This window comes from Ischnura elegans, chromosome 5 (assembly GCF_921293095.1).
Source record: "Ischnura elegans chromosome 5, ioIscEleg1.1, whole genome shotgun sequence".
Lineage (NCBI taxonomy): Eukaryota > Metazoa > Arthropoda > Insecta > Odonata > Coenagrionidae > Ischnura > Ischnura elegans.
In genome coordinates this window covers 64,426,993-64,446,583 of record NC_060250.1, presented here as the reverse complement: position 1 = coordinate 64,446,583, position 19,591 = coordinate 64,426,993, and the positions used below count along the sequence as shown (strand labels likewise).

Genomic DNA, 19,591 nt, shown 5'->3' with positions numbered 1-19,591 from the left:
GAGCTTGTAGCACTGTGGATTTAAAAAAATGCATTTGTACTTGGTTTTCTTGTCTCAACTCCTTGCTTTCATCAGTTCCAGCAGTTAATGAAAGAAGAAGAAATGAGAGCTCAGCACCAACAAGCCCTCTTGAAGTTGAGAGAAGAGACTTTGATTGATAAAACCAAAGCTGAAATGATATTGCTGGAATTGAAGAAAAAGTATGTATAAATAACATTTTATTTTTTTACTATTTTACTATATAATGGGTTTATTTTTTGACGTATAGGTAACATTGTACTAGTACCCCTGTCTCAACACTAGAGATCATCTTCATAACTGGTCAACAATCCTAAGATTGGTTTAAAGTATACCGGAACTGGCCGCGGTGATAACTTTTACGGGAGTCACCCGCAATGCACAATCGTGCGAAAGTTCCACAGAGAAAAAATTGTTTGATGCAGCTCTCCACTCAATCTAGTTAGTTTTTTCACACCAACGTATTTCTTCTCTTCACATCCTTCTTTACCTGTTCCACAGATTTTGTTCAAGGTCTTCCGTTTCTGTTCTTGCCATCCTCTTGTCCCTTGACGACTATCTTCATCAGGTCATCATGTCTCAAGATGTGGCCTATAAGGTCACATTCAATAACACTAGAGATATGTTCCTAAAAAGTATAGCATTCGTTGAATTTTATGTAGTGAGAGGTGTTTTGCTGGTAGAATACCTTATATGTAATATAGGCCACCAAGTGCACTGAATCATGTTTCCAAGTTTTCGTGCCTTTTCAAGGGTAGTTCAAATTATCACCTCTAGTGCCTCAAGTGCTTATGACATGTAATGGAAAATTCAAAAGACTAAAGTTGGTGAGAATGGCCAGAAAATGGACTGCAGAAGCCCTGAATGGGACTAAGAGAAGGGAATCCTGGGAACTTGTGGAGAATAGTATGTGGGAGATGGGTGACATGCAGATTGTAGAGCACAGAGGGGGTAAGATAAAAATGGGGATAGTGAATGCAACACAGATAGTTAGAGTGTAGAGGGATAAAGAAACTGTCGATCATAGAGGAAATGGTAAAGAAAATGGAGAAGAGAAGGTAATGGAAGAATGTGGACACAGGGCAAGGCAAAATGATGTATGTATATAGAAATAAGTTTTTACATTGGGAAACCTAGAAGTCAAGAGAGGCTTGTTGTGAGAGGTAGTAAGAAGAAATGGAAAAGTTTCAGGAGGAACTTTACTATAAACAATTTTCTAATTTCTGTAAACCCTAAAACTCAGTACATACTATTCTTCATGTGGTTTGATGAAATTTATGTCAATGTTGCTTCTTAGTTCACTCTAGAGGAATGGAAAGTGTTGTATGTACTTAATGACATATGTATGTCTGTATGTAACTCTGTGTTACAGAACCTATTTTTCAGTTTTGAGTTTGTAAATATAAGCACTTCACTTGAGTTGAAATGGAATGGAGATCAATCATTCAAAATGGTTGTTACATTTTGAAAGTCAATTAATTGGCGAGTGTGTTTAGGTTAATGATGTTCCTTTTCTCTTGTTTATAAAGATTTGGAGGGTTTTCTTGGGTTCTCTAATTGAAGTAAATATATTAGTGAAAGTAATCTTTGAAACAGTCATGTTGTAGTGTACAATATAATAAGAGAATTCTATAATGTGCTTTTTCTGAATAATATTTGGTTCCATTTCCAGGATATTTCAAGGAGACTCGACTTTTTTGCAATTTTTTCCAATGGGAGTGTATGTGTGCTTTAAGTCCAAAATATTAATGTAAATGTTAATTAAGGGGGTGAGAAGCCAAGGGGTAAAAGTGATTTTTTTTCTAAACAGAGTTAGGTACAGAAATTAGGCAAATAAAGCAAAATAGATCAACTAGATAATATTTAGTAGTGCATTTGATTTTCCTTTCGATGCCGGCACAGAACAGAGAGACACTCGTATCCCATGGCCACCAAGTTTTTGTGTATTTCTTCTATCAATTTCTGTACCTAAATCTGTTTAGAAAAAAAAATCACTTGAATGCCATGGCTTCTCACCCCCAAAATAGACTTTTACTCTTTTGGTTCTTGTGATATGACTTTATGGTATCTTCCGTAGTTGTGAAAAATTGTTGTGTAAATGGAGGATATTAGGTAATCATATTGCCTGCGGCAGCTTGAAGTCCTCAAATATTTTGGGGGTAGATTTTTAACTTCCTCTTCAGTATATTCCTTTGAAGATGGGAATAGAGTCAGCAAATTAGTTACATATAAGAAACCCACTTTTAAACGTTAAGTGCCAATGTAAAAATGGAATCGGTGTGTGGTGTTCAATGATATAAACATTTATATTTTCAGGCATTGTAGAGAAAAAGGGCTCGAGGATATTGTTTCTTCTATTCGAAAGAAGCAGAGAGGGATGTTGATCAAACTCAAGCTGGAAAGGGATGAAATACAAAGGTCAGTGTGTTCATTTCATTTCATATTAATGTCATTATTTTTTTATAAAATTTAATTTTTGTGGCATGTGCGTCAAATTTTTATCTTGCTAAGTCCTTAAAAGAGCGTTTTCTCCACAGGCTGAGGAAATCTCATAAAACAGCCTCACATGAGAGGAGGATGATGCTCATCCAGCAACAGCATATCATTAAAATGAGGATGTCAACTAAGGAAATAATGAATAAACTACACACAAAGGTACATATTTTGTTTGGTGTCTTCGTAATGAAGGTTAAAATTTACATTTTTTAATCAAGAATAGAGTTTGTTGCTGTTTACAGATTAGTAACACAATCAGTGTGGACAATATCCATTGATGTGTTCCAGATAACCCTCATGTACACTTATTCCTTTGTCATTAAGATGCAGAAAATTTTATTTCTCTGGACTAATTGAGAGAAATATGTGTATGAGAACATAGACTAATTTAGTGGCTCAAGCTCATTAAATTTGATCCCTCAGTCCTGAAGTAGAATCTATTGATATTTTATTATGACTGTAGTAATGTTGTTTAACTTCTATTCTTGTAATTTCTTTGCAGAAACTCCCTCCAACTCCAAAAGCAATTCGTTCAATGGGTTTAATGAGGTCAGCTCTAGACTCAAGTAGGTCTTCTGTTGAAGTCAAGACGGAAGAATCTGCTTTAGGTAGCAGAACTCATTCCATTGTTGGACCTGAAGAGCTACCATCACTGGATGGCACACAGTCAGATGCATCTATTCCCACAGAGCTTGCTCACTCATCTCATGCATCAGCTTCTGATTCAGAAGGTCAGAAAAATGTTAAAGGTGAAACTCATGCTCTGGAAAAACAAGTCAGCCATGGCTTAAATGATATGGAGAGGAATAAAAAGTAAGTTCAACACCTTTAATTTTTATTTGTTATTTCATGATTGACATTTACGATGATACCATAGAATTGAATCTTAATGCTTTCTGGTAACTAATCTACTCTTGTTGCCAAACTTCAGCCACATAACCATAGATTTGTATAGCTTCACGTGGGAGGGGAAGTCTGGAATTTTGTATAATAAATCACCCCCTCTCTTTGGCTGGTAAAAGCTAATGAACCTCACTTTTATAGAGACTACTTCATCCCGAGCTTGACTACAAAAGAAAAACGTTTGCACTCATGAAAATACAATTAATTAGATAGAATTTTTTGTGAGAATGTTTCTACTTGCTCACTATAAATTTTAATCCATCTCAAAATAATTGGAAAACTTTTCAAAGAAAATTCAGATTTGAAAAATTTGTAGGACTTGTCTCTACCGATTGATATACATACATCCCTCCTCCCCATCAATTGAAAATTTTCACTGAATATTTTAGCATCATAATAACTATTTACAGGTTCCTCAGTGAAAGAGAAAAGAATTTGATCCATCGTCGGCAAGCTGTTGAAGAATTGCTACTGTGGCGCAAACGCCTGGAGTTGGAAGAGGAACGTGTTCGAGCATTAGAATCAAAAGCAATGGTGTCTAAGTCACCAACATTGAAATCTCAGAAATCTTACCCAGAAGACCAAGATTTTGTTGGACAGAAAGGTATTATGTTTATATCTCTCAGGTTTTCTGTTTTGTGTCCTCTAGAATTTCATAGCCTTTCCGGGTGTCATTTACAATAGAATTGTAAAGACTTATCTAAGGGAGAAGAATTTTAAATGTAATTGAAGAGAAAATAGAGCAACCATGTGGTGTAGTTATGAGTGTATATCCTTTTTATAGAAGATAATGATATGTTGGACCACTGCTATATATCCATGTTGATATATTACTGCTGTTCTTTCTTGATTGTGTCTGACATGCTAGAATGTTATTCATCCTGGATATTAGGCTCTCATCTTAACATGAAATCGATCTACATATTTTCTCTTGAAAATATTTTTCTTTGAATCAGACTCCCATTTTTTGGATTAGAAATGGAGAGGAGAAATATTACAGTCTAATAATCTCTTTGCTGCTGGACTCAGTGGCATTTTCAGCATGATCATATTCTATGTTCCAGAAGCTCCTTTTACTCATTTTTGATGTCATCACCGTGACCATTTTGACCTTTACAGTCAGAAGTTTACTATCTACTCTAACTAACATTTTGAATTATTTTTTATCAGCTCCTGGCTGGTTTCAAGTGCTATATTTGATTTTTTAGAACCTTCGTAAACTGAAGTCCATTGAGGAGACTTATAAGCACAAAAAAATGCTGGGAACTGGTAAATACTAGTGTGGATTGTCAAAAAATTTAGCATCTGACCTGTAACTGTTTAATGAATATTTATTTAATTCTAAAATGAAGACCGAATTTGATCCCTCAATTGTAAGAATATCACCACTGTACAGCATAATAATACTACGTACTTTCAGCTAAAGACAAATATATGTGCTCCTTATATTTTAGCTGATCGAAGTACCTCACCTCTACAACTGGATGGTGAATTAATAATGAGAGAAGATGCTGCCACTTCAATGGCTGACTTTTCCTCTGCTCATTCAGAAAGTGTATTAGAAGATGTGCCAAATCAGTCGGAAAAGTCAAGGTATGCTATCACAAGAAAAGTCTTTAAGAAACTTTCCAGCATTTTTTTTTAAATAATTGATTGATTCTATTTGGTGATATCTTTATTCTTTTAACCTTGATTTAGAATCGTATTCAGAAATAAAGTCATTTCAAAAATGAAATATCGGTTCTAATGCTGCCACCAGCAATCTTGCCCATGATACTATAGCACCTTTCAATAAAAGAGTTTGAAATACATTCACATTTTTTAAGTAGAGGCAAATATGTACATGTAACAGAGATATTGCTTTTTATGAGGCACTCCTATTAGGAATCCCATCTATTTACATATTGCAAGTATTCATAATTGATGGTGAGATACATTACTACTGACTATGCTATGTGATTTCATGAGGAATATGAATTAATTCTTTATTTGGAGCTTTTTTATTGAGTCGGAATGAAATCTACAGATTTTGTAACTGATGGAAACTGATTCAATATGATTAGATTCACTAAAACTTTAGAATATACCCATGATTAATTCTTTTCAATTCATTTTTTATACTCCTCTTATAAATTTCTTGGGAAAAATAAATTCTTGCTGGGGTTATTTGTTTTTTAAGGAGAAAAAAAGCATTAATTTATTTTTATGTTTTTTTTTGTGGTTATGTATAACATATAACTTCCTACTGGGTGCCAAATAAGATATGAACGACATCACTTTTAAAAATTTTTGATGATTTTGTTTTATTTGTTTACACCTACTTTAACATCATGATGTTTCTGTATCACCATTGATACTGTCAGCAATTCCTTCGACTTCAATGATTATCTTCTCATAAATAAAGGAAAAAATATTTTATTGCTTTCTCCATCAGTCACTCTTTTCACTTCGGCAATATTTTATTAAATTCATGTATGCTTTCCAGTCAGGTTAAAATTTAACAATGAAAAATTTGCGATTCTTGAATTTCTGAATTAACTTGAGTTTAATTCTTTGTTTCAGTGTATCTATGTCGAATGGAATTCAGTCTGATTTCAATAATCTTGAGCAGTCAATCTCCGAGAATGTACCCTCCCAGACTTCTGAATCTTCAGTCAAAACCCAAATTAGTCTTGAAAAGCAGTCAAAAGAGGAAGTATCTGTGAGAGAAATGGTGGATAGTGAGAAGAATCTCAAGTCAAAGGATTCCAAGTCACCAACTACTACGAAGGACCTGGCCACTGGCAAGGATGAGAGCAAGGCATCATCCCTTGATATTGCAATCAAGAGTCCTCTGACACCGTACTTTGTAGCAAGGCAGAAGAGGCGGCATTCCAGTGGATCAGATGACTCTATAGTGCTTTCTCAAAATGGTTTGTATTTTCATGCTTCTAACATTAAAAATGTGAATATTTTGGCGAAAATTGTGTTGCTGAGGTCATTAGAGCTCCAAACTTCAACCTAGATAGTCCAAGGTTAAAATGCTGTGCAGCACAAGGGTTTCACCAAGAATACTGACCCCAATGATTGTAGAGTGATGCACAATATGTATTTCATTTCTGATGTCCTTAAATATGCCCCATGAGCATAATATATATATAATATTTTTATGTCATGCTAACACAAAATTTACCCAAAATTTGGAGTTCAAAAATCTCATAATATAGCCAAAAAGTCTGGTTGTAATAAATATTGTTTGTATCATTATCAATTATTGAAAGCAGACTGTAGAGCTTCATATAATTCTCTAGTTTGTACTTGATGCTATTGCAAAGGAAGCTGATCTTGCTGATACCTTGGAATTACACTGGTGAGGACAAGAAGCTGTGCTGAACTTTTAAGTCTAAAGTTAAAATAGCAGGCAGACTCACATTTATTGCACAGTATAAAGCTTTTGGGATCCTAAGTTTGAACAAAATTCAACATCCTCATTATACATAATTCTATGTCCCACACCCCAACCCTTTTACAGTTTTCCAGTAGTACTTATTTGCATTTGGCCAGTATCTTTTGCGTTGAAAATAGTATAGTCATAAGGCTTCAGGTTTAAGTTAACTATATATCTCATTGCTTGTGTCTTTTTTGTTAAATATGTCACATTAATTTTACTTTGTATTCCTAAATGCATAGTAATGACAAGTTTTTTGTATTGTTTATATTACAGAAACTGCAAGTGAGCAAAGTGATATAGAGAGCAAAATATGTGCTCTGCAGGAACAGTTGAGGAGACGAAAAATGGAAGCTGATTTACTGAAGAAGCAGCAGAAGCGAATTCACAGGGAGAGGTTGAAAGCCAAAGAGCAGTCTTTAATAAAGCAGATACAGGTATTGTCTCCTATTAATCTCATTAATTTTCTTAAGTTGGTACATATATGCATTTGTATATGCCCTGTGAAAAAAGAATTGCATTTAAGAAATCAAAGCAACAATTTCTCATTAGTATATGCCTGAACATTGTGGAAGAGACTTCTTTTTTATTAAATTTTCAGCTGTGGAAGAATTTCAATTCTTTGTGCTTGGTGGTTTTTTTAACTAACGTAAACTTGCCTGCTAAGCTATAAAAGTCTATCAAATGCGCAGTTTTTAAAGTCAGCCTTGACCTTTTAAAGTCAGTCAGCCCAGACTTGTCTTTTAAATTAATTTCAAACGTATATGTCTCTTATTTTTACAATCATTTTTTTCATTGTGTAGTAAATGTGCTAAAATGGATTAGGTTGATGACTTTGCACAATAAATGCATCATGTTAGGGCTGGACCTATTGGAAGAATTGCATATTAAATCAAAGCATATATTTTTTTCTTCTTGGCATTGCTTTGGATTAAATACATAAATATTACGAGCATGGACTATTGTATTTTTTTTTAGTAAAAGTAGAAATTTATCTGAAGAGAGCTTGACTAACGATGGATGTACTGCCCTGAATTTTCATTCCCACCTTCTTCTGTCTTCACAGGCATATGATTTATATATTCAGAGAGCCCACAAAGAGCTGGAGCAGGAATATGAATCACCCTCGGCATCATTAGTGAAACCACAGATCAAACACAGGAGGAACTGGAAGAAGAAAGTGGAGGAGGCAAAGGAAGTCTCAGTTGAGACTCCTGATAAAATTCAAACTGTGGATTCTACCTCAGAAGTGCTTGAGAGAGTTAGCCTTGCTGCTTCAGCTGTGGAGCAGAGTGTAAAATCACCCTCGACTGAAGACCATGTGGAAACAGCCTCTTTGCCCGAAACACAAAGTGGAGAGTCCAAAGTTAACTCCAGTGTTGTTTCTGAAGAAAATCTCAATGGAAGCCAAGCACAGGAAAGTCTTAATGATGGCCGGACAAGGGATAACTCAATGTCATCTTTATCGGAGGTAATCGAGGAAATGCCAGCTTTAGAGGAAGACTTTCCAGTCTCTGAAAATAGCCCCCAATCTCTATCTCGAGGCTCAAGTCTGGAAACAACAATTGAAAGCCCTACCAAGCATCAAGCTGAATTATTAAATGCCTTTGAGGTCGAGGAGAAAGAAGAGGTGGATAAAGAGTCTGAAAAAGTATTAGCCGAAAATAATGTCTCACGACCTTTGAGTGCTTCAGCTTCAATTGAGCAGAATGTTGTATCCAAGTTAGCTGAAGACAACAAGTCTGATAAGTATGATGATGACACTTTTGAGCACATGTCTGACACAGGAGTGGAGGCAAAAGAAACTTCAGTTGAAAACCACAGTGATGATGCCCACTCATCCATCTGCCCCGCCAGTGAAGAAATTGTGGAAGAATTGTCTCAAGTCAGTGGGCATGAGTTGTCTGATCAAACTGCAGCGGAAGAGTCTGATGTTCATGATGTCACTGCTGAGAAATCTGTAGCCAGCGAGGATATTGAAAGTCCTAAGGGATTGCCTGCTGATGAAAATAGGTCAAAAGATGTGGTGATTGAAACCCTAATAGTTTCTGATCCTCAGCAAATCTCTGAGGAGCCAGCAAGCTTACCACCTCGTGACTTGGATGAAACGTCCATTCAGGAAGTGGGGTTGAATGAGACTTTTGTCATTCCAAAGAAGGGTGCATCACATGAAAAGGAGGCTGATAAAATATCAGAGGGGATATTTCAGAATTTATTTGAAGAATCTGTGGTAGAGGCTGAGATATTGAGAAATAAGAACTCAACGAGCACTTTAGAATTGGTAGAATGTAATGAAAAGGTAACAGAACTCTCTCCTCTCTTCAAAGTTGAAGAATTTGAGGAGATTGAAGAGTTCAGATTTCAACCTACTGGAGATAAAGGGGAAGTCAATATAGTCAGCGTACGGATTGCAGAGAGTAAATCTTTAACTGTTACAGAAACAGAAGCAAGTGGCAAATTAGAGAGCATGAAGAAAATTCCTAAGGAGAATTTGATTTGTGATTTGTTGATACAGTTCTTACTTCGGGATGCAATTATTGAGATGATGGATGTGAACGAGCGGAGAAAGTCACTTGGTTTGACTTTCAAAGGGTTGCCGGAGCAGAGTTTGTCTGAGAAGGAACCGGATGATAAAGTTATAGGTTCCAAAGGAAGCTCTGAGGTCATGAAGCGAGTGCAGCAAATTATGCTTGAAAGTTCTATATCACAGGTTTCACCCAGAGAAAAGTCAAGGCCACAAGACCTGATGATCACCACGTATGATGTTCTGTCACCTGAAAACTCAGCATGCAATAGCCCTGTAATGGGTGAGTACTTAATTTTTTATCCTACTTGCTAAGAAAATCATTTTATTTTGCAATCATTCATTGGATCACTGAATATATTGTTGAAAATAATTGCATAATGAAGATTGTACTGTAGATGGCGCAGTTTGTATTGCCATTTCCATTTTTCTTATCCTGGTTTAGACTTTTTTGAGGGCTCATCTCCAACTCTTGCCCTCTCATTTTTTCAGTGGATCTATGGCTTTCAAAGATTGGAGGGAATAATTGACATTTTTTCTTCATTCTTTTGAAGTCTCAGTTTCTTGTTTTGTCATTTTCAGAGCATATACACACCTGAAGATCATATTATACACCTCAAGGTAACTTAAAAAAAGACTGATCATGGATCATGTACTAAACTATGCACGCATCCAAGGGTGGCTTTCTTTTCCATTTTATTGATTGACATGGGTTTCATTGTGTGATAATACGTATGAAGTCATTCTGCTTCATCTTTTTCCGCGTATGTGGAGTCAGTTTTGAAGCATGGTTGATGATGTAAATTGGCATTTTTATCTCTACAAACCCATACATAGTACACCCTTCTTCCAAGCAGCGTAAAGTAATCCCTTTTTAGACCAGAAAACCACGTAATATTGCCATACCATTGCGGCATGAAAGATACTAAGTAGCCTATTGGTTTTATTATTATAAAGTGTATGTTAAATATTTAAAAACCTTGTAAAAAGGCTTCCCCAATCATCCTCTGATAAGTATTTAGGCGTACTCTGTTTTTATATCAAATTCTTGCTCTGTATCATACCCCATCGTATGAAAACCATTTCCTTCCATGTCAATAGTTGATTAATCCTGTAGTGGCACAATTAACATAATGAATGCCATCGATCTTTTTCCAATTTGCACTGAGCTTTTGAATCCTTGCTTCCCCTATCTTGATCAATGACATCCAAGAATGCTGTTTTTGCATCTACTTTACAACCCCTACTTGTAGTACATGACTGTTATTTATGTTGAGGTTGACTCCATCAACTAATATCTACCTGCCCCCTGTGTTACCCTTGTGTACCCTAACCCACTGCATCATCTTTTGTGTGATATGGCTATAATTTTTCCTTAGGTTTAAGTGAGAACATTGAAATTTGTGTTTTTTTTGGTAACATTTTGTTGAATGCTCTCTAGATTGAATGGAAATAACTTGTAATTTTCAACATTTCTAATAAGTATTCTTTCATACCATCAAACATCTTGACTTATTAATGTGATCTTCTGCTGATATACTTTGCTATGATTTTTAGGCCACTCAGGAATGGAGTCAGTGTTTGTAGGAGTTGAAAAAGTTGCATCTAAACCTTGTGATAACCAGCAAGGAGGAAAGCCAATACAGTTTCTTCAGGTAAGTCATTTTATATTGTTATCATAATCTTTGCCTCTCTTGTAATTTGAATGCAGTGCACAATCCTGGCAATTTTACTTGCTGATTTCCCATTGGTATCCCACTTGTCGGTTATCCTATATGGCCATGTAATTCACTTGTATCTTTGAAATTACCTGCAGCTATGATTTTCTAGCCTGTGCCTAACTTGATACTAATAGATAAAATTTGAATTTATATGCAGTCACTTTTTCAATTGATGCTATCTTTTGGCACTACATTTACTCATATTTTCTGCAAACAGAGGACCAGGTTGGTGTTCCTATTGCTTAGTTAACTTACTGAAGCAATTTGACGATGACTACTCAATGCCAATGCTTCTTCGGGGAGATGTGTTTTTGTTGGGTAAAGACAGGCAGTTCCCTGCTTCTTCCCTGAGTTAAGGTTTGTTTGTTGACCTTGCAGTGAGGATAAGCCCAGTACCGTGCGCGGAAAAAAAATCATTTGGCGTTTATTTTCCCTCCATTACTCACCATCCATAGCCAGTCAGCCGTTTGTCACTCTAGGGGAACAGGTGGGAGTTTGGGCCTTGATGGACATAACATTTCATCACTTTCAAACTACTGTTCACTCTCACGTCCACAATTATCTTTAGTTGCACTTGTATCATTAAAGAAGTTCCGTTACGCCTTCGGAGTGCTCCATCACTCCGTCTCTTCTTTAAATAAAGGCGAACGCGTCTCTTCCTTCCTTTCAAAATGATCCGTTGAGTAATTCAGGCGTGGGCGGGAGAGCGGGGAGCGACTTTCCCTCCTTCCCCCGGCCACTGAAAATAAGCTCCTTTTTCAACGTATTTATGTGACTCTAGAGTTTATTTGCGCGGGTTTCCCCTCGGCGCTTGTCAGGAGCTTCTCCCCGGCTCCTTCGGACAGCATAATGTTAAGCAACTTTGCCGGCGAGTGAAGGGGTTTTCGTCTGGACGAGATTTGATGAGATCGTTATGTCGCGGAGAGGCGCTGTTTTAGCAGCCGTCTCTCACCCCCTTTCCCGCCTTTTCTTCTCGCCTTCCTGGCTGGCTGTTCATTCCATTAGGCTGTGCTGTAAACCAGTTTTCCGCATTTCGCTGTTTTGCGCGCAGGTAAACAACACTGAGTAGTACGTATATATGTAAGTACATACCCTATGCTGACAGTGACTTGGTGTCTTGAGTTGTAGCGGATTCAGAAAAAAAACTCCAGGGGTGTGGGTGCAAAAGATATCTTGAGCTACCTTTACTCTTATTGTAATGGCAAATGATTAGGTAAGTCACATGGAAAGTTTAAGAAATTTTTATTTAAACTGATTATACGCATATACCACACACTGCCATCCTATGATATAAAAATAGTGACAATTGTGATTCTGCAATGTTCGGCAATGCGGGCGGTCCCGCGAGGGGGGAGGCGCGCCCCCTGTGCCCCCCATACGTATCCGCCACTAGTCTTGAGAGCATAGAGTAGTAGGTACGCATGAATAAATTGGTCTTCTGCGTATGCGACCAAGATTGAGAGGGGAAAATCCCAGATTACGCGATCCTCCCCCTCCTATATTTTTTGTCTGGCTAGATCGCCAATTGACCGCTATTCTGACGATAGCGTGTGTTTAAATGTTGGCTATTTCAACTAAAAATTCATTTCCTTCAAATTTATCCACGAAGAATAAGGAGTGGTATCAGGATTTTGATGATAATTTTAAAGTATTTCATTTGCTAACCTCTTCGGTGTTCATTGATGAATATTGAAGTCGGGGTTTTCGATGAATACTACTCAATCATCTTGAGCTCTCTGATTATATCTACTCTGAGGTTACGAGAAGAGCAATGCGCTGGCTGATGTCTTTGCTTCCGAGGGAATCCGTGTGTATTTTTTACGGCGTATGACGGCGCTGCGGCTCTCCTCCACCTCTACTGAGTAAATTGGTCGCTGGCAACTGAAAATTGGGGTATAATAAATAAGTATCGTAAAATAAGATTAAACCCTGAGTGTGTATTGTAGCATGTATTAGACATGTACACCTACGATGAAGATTCGATCGCGGCTAAGTCCAGGGGTAATCTCTGCGCTCACCGGTGTCTACGCCGATGATCTCTTCAACGTGAAATGGTCCCTGGCAGTAAAATATTATGCTCTAAAAATTAAGGATTACAAAACTAAGATTGAACACTAAGTATGCGTCCTAGTACTAAGTATCTACTACTACAGGAAGATCCATCACACCATTTTCAGCAGGTTTTTTCGTCGGTCTTGTGGTGCGGACTAGTTTTCGGTTTCGCGCACACCTCTAGTACGTAATTTTTAAATTATATTAGAGTCACAATCCAAGTTTCCATTTGAGAATATAACCATGATTAGTATTCAACGGCGTAAGATGAGAGTATGAGAAACTGAAGGTAAGCCGCACGCTCCGTTAAGCCTCTGTCCGGCTTCCTGCGTAAATGAACGTCTGTGCACAGGTGTCTAGCCCCTAATTATTGCCCGTGTTTCATAAACCCGTCACTCTGCCCGTCCATCAATCTTCTAATCCCTACGGTCCGAACGACCACGCGAATTGCGCCGTCACTTTTTACCCATGTCGCTAAGTTTGAAATAATTGCGTCAACATTGGTGCTCTTAATATTTCGTGCTCTTGTCCGTCGTCACCGAAGGCCCATGTGCACCGAGCACGTGTCGAATCGGAATTGGCGGTAGTACTGCATTTATCACCATTACCAATATTGAAATATAATCCTCTCAGTGCGAGGTGGCCGAGGGAAAGTAACTGGCTCCCTCACTGAATTTGAGTTATATCACAGGTGCCTTAGTGCGCGGCGAGCGGTATCAGCACATATCTTAACCTGTCTACGAGCTAAATTACTGAGTGAGAGATCATTATGGGTAAAAAAAATATTCGTTTCACACTGCTCTCCACTGAAATTTCTTATCAGATAACCTCTTCGTAGTGAAATTCATCGCTCAGAGCGTGAAAGGATTTCATTGTATGAAAAGAAAGTAAGTGTTAATTTGATTCAAATCAATCACTAATTTTCCCCTCCTGCCCAAATGAGCTCGCTCACCATTGTGTTTTTTTTCATTGACAAAGTTTTCGTGATAAAAAGAACCTTATCTCGTCTCGAGCAATCTGCGGCAATGAATCGAAGTTTATAGCCCTATCCTGGGAAAATTGTAATTAAATGAAATCATTCGCTCCTCCTATCAACTTGCCGTGCACGTTACGCTGCAGTGCAATTTTTTTGCTGACGAGTGAATGAATTTGATACTGAACTGGTCACATGACGTCGTCACAAACTTATCAAGTAGATGTTAACTTTCGCTAATTTTTTTTACTAATGAGTGACTCTTGTGGAAGGATATATACATATTTCCCTCCAGAAATCGGAATTCGTCTCCACATGTGTATAGAAGACCCTCGCTTTACGATATTCATTAATTCCGAAGGACCGATTGTGCAATTATATAAAGGGAATCCCATCGTATGTTGAATCGGTATCATTTCCGTATGATAGATAAGTTGAAAGATCCTTTGTGCATGTACATGTTGCTATGTTAAAAAATATATTTTGTTAGCAAATAAGTCGTAGAATTACAAATTTTATGATATATTGTACGAGTGGAAATAAAATCAGCGAAATTTACGAAAAAAAATCACGCGCAAAATCAGCTCAGGTCGTATGCTGAATCCATCGTAAGTCGAACACATCGTAAAGCTGTGCTAGATTTATGATTTACGCTGCGATTTCTGGTGTGACCGAACGGCACCACAGGAAATATATTTAGGATATTCCATTCTATACCTTTTTTTGGGAAAAGAAATTATAGGGAGCAAGTCATCATAACGCATTATTATGGATATAACGAGATGAACCGTGGAGATATTTCAAGCCAAATCAGGGGAGCAAGGGATCGCGTTGGTGTGGTGGCTAGAGTGTTGGGTTCCCACCCTGTAGGCTCGGGTTCAAATCCTGGTGATGGCAGAGAATTTGCAGAGTTTGCCCGATCCCTACTTGAATGTTGTTTGAGGAAATTTCAAGCGCAATACTCCGTCCGTCAAATGGGACGTTAAGCTGTGGTCCCCTTGGCGCCTTTCATTGAGAGCAGGCTAATGCCGACGCCGGGTTTCTCTCCATCCTTCCATCCATACCATCCCTCATGGCGCTAATGACCTTAGTTGTCGGTCGCCTCCTCCAAATATCACCATCTGGGAAGCATCTGGAATTTTTTTCGATGAGAAAGGCGAATCTCCGCTCTATACCACGTCAGTCTGATGAAGCTACTGCTCATCCTAACATTGAAGCTCCTGTGGCTCAAGCTCTTCATTGGCTCAGAGACAGAGTTCATTCATCCGCGTATCTGCCTCCCCCTTTAGCGCACGAAGAAAGCAGCTCATTCCGCACCGTATCGCCCATTTGCGCGCGGAATGTAATACTGTACCCAGTGGCTCATCGGTAATTTTGGAGAATAGTTGCTCTTAAATAAAATTCATTTTAAATATGAACCGTGTGATTTGGAAAAAAATACGATTTCTCGTCTATGGGATCATGCATAAGATTTTGCGAACTTTGGGAAAGGGAGTTGACTAAAAGTCAATGGCGGGTAACAGTAGCGTAGCGAGCGGGATCCGGAGCCCTCCCCCGAAATATAAAAACACAGTTACTTTCCTTCATAAAAGAAAATAAAATTTAAAAAAATCTTGATTTCATCATATTTCTATGAAAAATGAAGTTTTTTCTATTATAAAAAGTGTTGAAATTAGTTTTAAACCCTCTACTTAGTAACCTATGGAAACAAAATATTTATTCCCTGGTTTTGGACCCCCCGAACGAAATTCCTGGCTACCCCACTGGCTGGTAACGAGGGAACATTTGGCGGTTCACTTAAAGTAACGCTGCTGTTACCATGAGCCACTTAAGGTTTGTTGCTCGTCAATGATACCTACGTCAACTTTAATTGTCTTATTTCAGCATATTCCTGAAATTAAGCCTAATAATGTAAAAGCTGTTTTTGAGAAGAAAGTATTACCTTTTTGTGGTTATAATTTGGCAGAAACATATATTGTCAATACACGGTGAGAAATTTATGTTAGGAAGTGAATTTTGGAAATAGTAGTAGATATCAAAGATAAAAATCCGATTTCATGATTTCTTATCATCATCATTCTGTAGATAGCTGCATAGTTTTACTTTTTGTGATCATTATAGGAAGTTCTCTCATAGGAACATACTTAATAGCATAGTTTCGTAAGCACCTGATGAGAAGTTATAGGTGAACCGAATAATGTTTGGAATGATAGTAAATGATCTAAAATAAAAAATGTGATTTGCTGATTTCCTATCACCGGTGGTGTCATAGCTGCTAGGTTGTATGAGTGAAATTGAAAATCATATCTTACGATACTTCGATCTCATCGTCGTCGTTTCATTCTTTTGGATAAGTTTTTGTATATCATATATGTTTGCTTCATGTAACTTCGTGATAGGGATTTGTGGATAAGAACGCTGTTACTAAGGTAAAATCAACGTATTGATTTAGGCTAATTTTATATGCTAGCTCAGCCATTTGCGTATCAATGAAAGCAGTGGCGGAGCTAGGATGGGGACAAGAGGGGCGAAAAGGGGGGTAACCTCCCAGCAGTAGCGGGGTTCCGAAAAAAATTACCAATTTTATTTAGCATAAGTTGGATATCCAAGATGAAGGTGTCATGATGCCGGAACGCCGTTCCGGGCTTCGTTAACAAAAGACATAATAGTCAAATAACACTCGTATCAATTTTGTTGCCTCAAAATTTCTAATATATACAGCCAAAACAAAATAAAAATTTAATTAAGTGTAAAATTTGACTTGTAATAAAAAACACTCAGGGTAATATTTCACTTCTAAAAAAAGTTAATAATAGTGCATTCCGGCACTGCTAATCTTGCCATGACGTCACTTATTGTAACACCAAAAGCGTATGAATTTGGCCCTAAGTTTAGAGATAATTTGTGTTTCAATTCGTTAAAGTAGGTAAATAAATCGGAAAAATATAACTAAATAATTTAGTACTAGTGGCAGTCTCAAAACATTTTCATTTTATCTACTGTGTGTTTCGACCCAGGGGGGGCCTTATAGCCCCCTTAGCCCCACCTCCCCATAGATCCGCCACTGAATTGAAGTGCGTAAAGCGTGTTCGACATTTTAAGTCGATGGAGGCAACCGCCCATTTTACTCTGCATTATTTCTCTTTCATGTGTTCATCTCTTTATTTTCTTGATGGCCTGTATTTCTTTCTTTCGAACTTGGGAATGGGACACATTATTTTTTTCAAGTACATATATGTCAACTTCAGTGGTCTTTCATGATAATTTCATTGTGTTCCGTCTCGCCGTGTAAAAAAATCAGTGTCACTTTATCTTTGTTGTTCATCACCGGTTTCCATTCTCTGTGACATCTCTCAAAGGATAGATATCTCGCGCTTATTTTTGTGCACTTTTTTATTATAGCAGCGATAATAGCTATTCTACGTGGTGTTTACGGATAATTATCTAAATATTCCGAATATTTTTGGAGTGATAGCAGTTATCGCAGAGTATTTGCTGATTTTCTATCATAAGCGGTTTCATAGCTACGAAGTTTTATGGGGGAAAAGAATCCCAAATCATTCATAATGTGGCTCGCAAAACATGATTTAACATATTAATCAGCTGGAAACTCCAAAAAATATGTACGATCAAAATTGTATCATGCTAAAATCAATTTTAGCAGAATTGTGGTCAGTTTGTTTTCCTCCTCAACTCTTCAAATTTTTCTTCATCCTGACATTTCAGACTCATTGATGCCTTTCATTCTCTATCTAATCCTCATTTGTTATAGAATGATCCTTTCCTTATTCCATTCATTACCACTCTTCAATGCCATACCTACACTTCTTTAAAGGAAGGGTTTTAGTTACATTTCTATTTTCTAAAGTTCCCTGACATTAATTTCATAATGCAAAATTCAATCAGTGTCACAGAGGCTGGGACTTGGTCTATCCATACTATCTAGACATACATCTCAGATTATCCATAGAGACTCAGAAAATATTGCCACTTGAATTAGCTAAATGTCTTGAACTAGGGTAATTTAAGGACGGAGTTGGTGCTTAATCAATGGGGAAAAGTGAACATTTATAATTTCGTGGGAAAAATTTTCCTTCCTAAGGTATAACCATTATTTATATAATTTTCCCTCTTCAATATTATTTATTTGAAACTAGCGATTTTCCTGGTTCTTAAGGGAAAACCTTCGACGTATTCTCGAGCAGTTCCTTACGTGCCATGTATTTTACAGTTTATGTTATTGGAGTCTTAGTTTTGTCAGGAATTCCTCAATATGGGAGAGACTCGTGAACAAACGCTGACGAATTTTCAGATTTTAGCATTTGCTTTTTTTCAAAAGCCTCATTCCTTGGTATTTTTTCGTCTACAACTTTTGTCGACCCCTCGAGCAATCGATTGTGGCATCCATCACCTCCGACTCCCCTTCAGCCAGAGGCCTGCGTCCTCTAATCCTTTGCGCAGTTGCCGACGCCAGCTCAAAATTAACTCCCCGTGGAACTATTCACTGCCGTCTTCAGCGCCGAGGAAACTCGCAGCCGATTGTTTCCTAACCCAGCCGAGAAAACTCGCTAAGGGAGCTCTTAGGAAGGGTTTATGTGTAATTAGGCTGGAAGTCAATCATTCCTGGTAATCTACTGGTCAATATAAGTTTACATGGAGCTCGACGCTCCAATTTTGGTTATCACCCCTGAAAGACTCAGTCTCATGTTGGTATTCCTCTTCATCTCGGCCTACTCTTAATTCTATTATTCTCTATCCTCGAATCATTTTCTTTTCCACCATCTCTGTTTTTTTTAGTCGATATCCTTCCTTCTATCATACTTATACCATCTTATGTCATTCAACATCTATCCTTCCAATTTTCGGTATCCCCTCTTCCCCGAGTAGGTACTAGCGCCTCCTCTCTTTCTCATCTTTGTCTTCCAACAATTACCTCTCCTTCCATAACATATGTATACGCAAAACGAGAACAACTTCCTACCTCCTATTTCTACGTGCACCGACTGGAATCCTCGATATTGAGTCTGGACGTCTTTAATCGCAAGATGGTCCGGCCTTCACCTTAATTTGAGAATGGCTGAGAGTTGTTAATAGCCCTTTCCATCAAGTTTACGGTCTCCTAGGTTAATGGCTATGTACAGAATAATTCGTTAATAAATTATGGTTTCTTGGTCGTTCAAATTTATGTTGACACCATAAAACAGGATCTAGAAATTTTAAATGGACTTGAATTTGAAGATGAAATTAGTCAGATGACTTTGCATTTAGATATAAAACTGCAAAAGACCGTTTTTGGTGTTCTTTTTATTTACACATTGTTAAGAAAGAAAATTTCGAGGCTCGCAATGCGTCTGATAAAGAGAGCCAGGAAATTTTCGGATCAACCGAGAAGTGAAAACGTGCCATAGCGGCTAGAAAGTTTTCTAAAAATAAAGCTAAGGATTTTTTCATGCGTAATTTGTTGAATTGGACATTGA

The 19,591-nt window shown here is 37.5% G+C and overlaps 1 protein-coding gene across 1 annotated transcript in view; it reads left to right on the top strand.

Moving 5' to 3' along the window:
* The window catches only part of LOC124158984, an 801,817-nt gene that overhangs the window by 687,426 nt on the left and 94,800 nt on the right, over nucleotides 1-19,591 (top strand). The window contains exons 20-29 of the mRNA XM_046534437.1: nucleotides 76-200; nucleotides 2,335-2,436; nucleotides 2,556-2,673; nucleotides 3,017-3,327; nucleotides 3,828-4,021; nucleotides 4,872-5,010; nucleotides 5,980-6,329; nucleotides 7,121-7,281; nucleotides 7,911-9,651; nucleotides 10,926-11,023. Coding sequence (XP_046390393.1) covers nucleotides 76-200; nucleotides 2,335-2,436; nucleotides 2,556-2,673; nucleotides 3,017-3,327; nucleotides 3,828-4,021; nucleotides 4,872-5,010; nucleotides 5,980-6,329; nucleotides 7,121-7,281; nucleotides 7,911-9,651; nucleotides 10,926-11,023 — 3,339 coding nt within the window. The remainder of the gene's footprint in view (nucleotides 1-75; nucleotides 201-2,334; nucleotides 2,437-2,555; nucleotides 2,674-3,016; nucleotides 3,328-3,827; nucleotides 4,022-4,871; nucleotides 5,011-5,979; nucleotides 6,330-7,120; nucleotides 7,282-7,910; nucleotides 9,652-10,925; nucleotides 11,024-19,591) is intronic.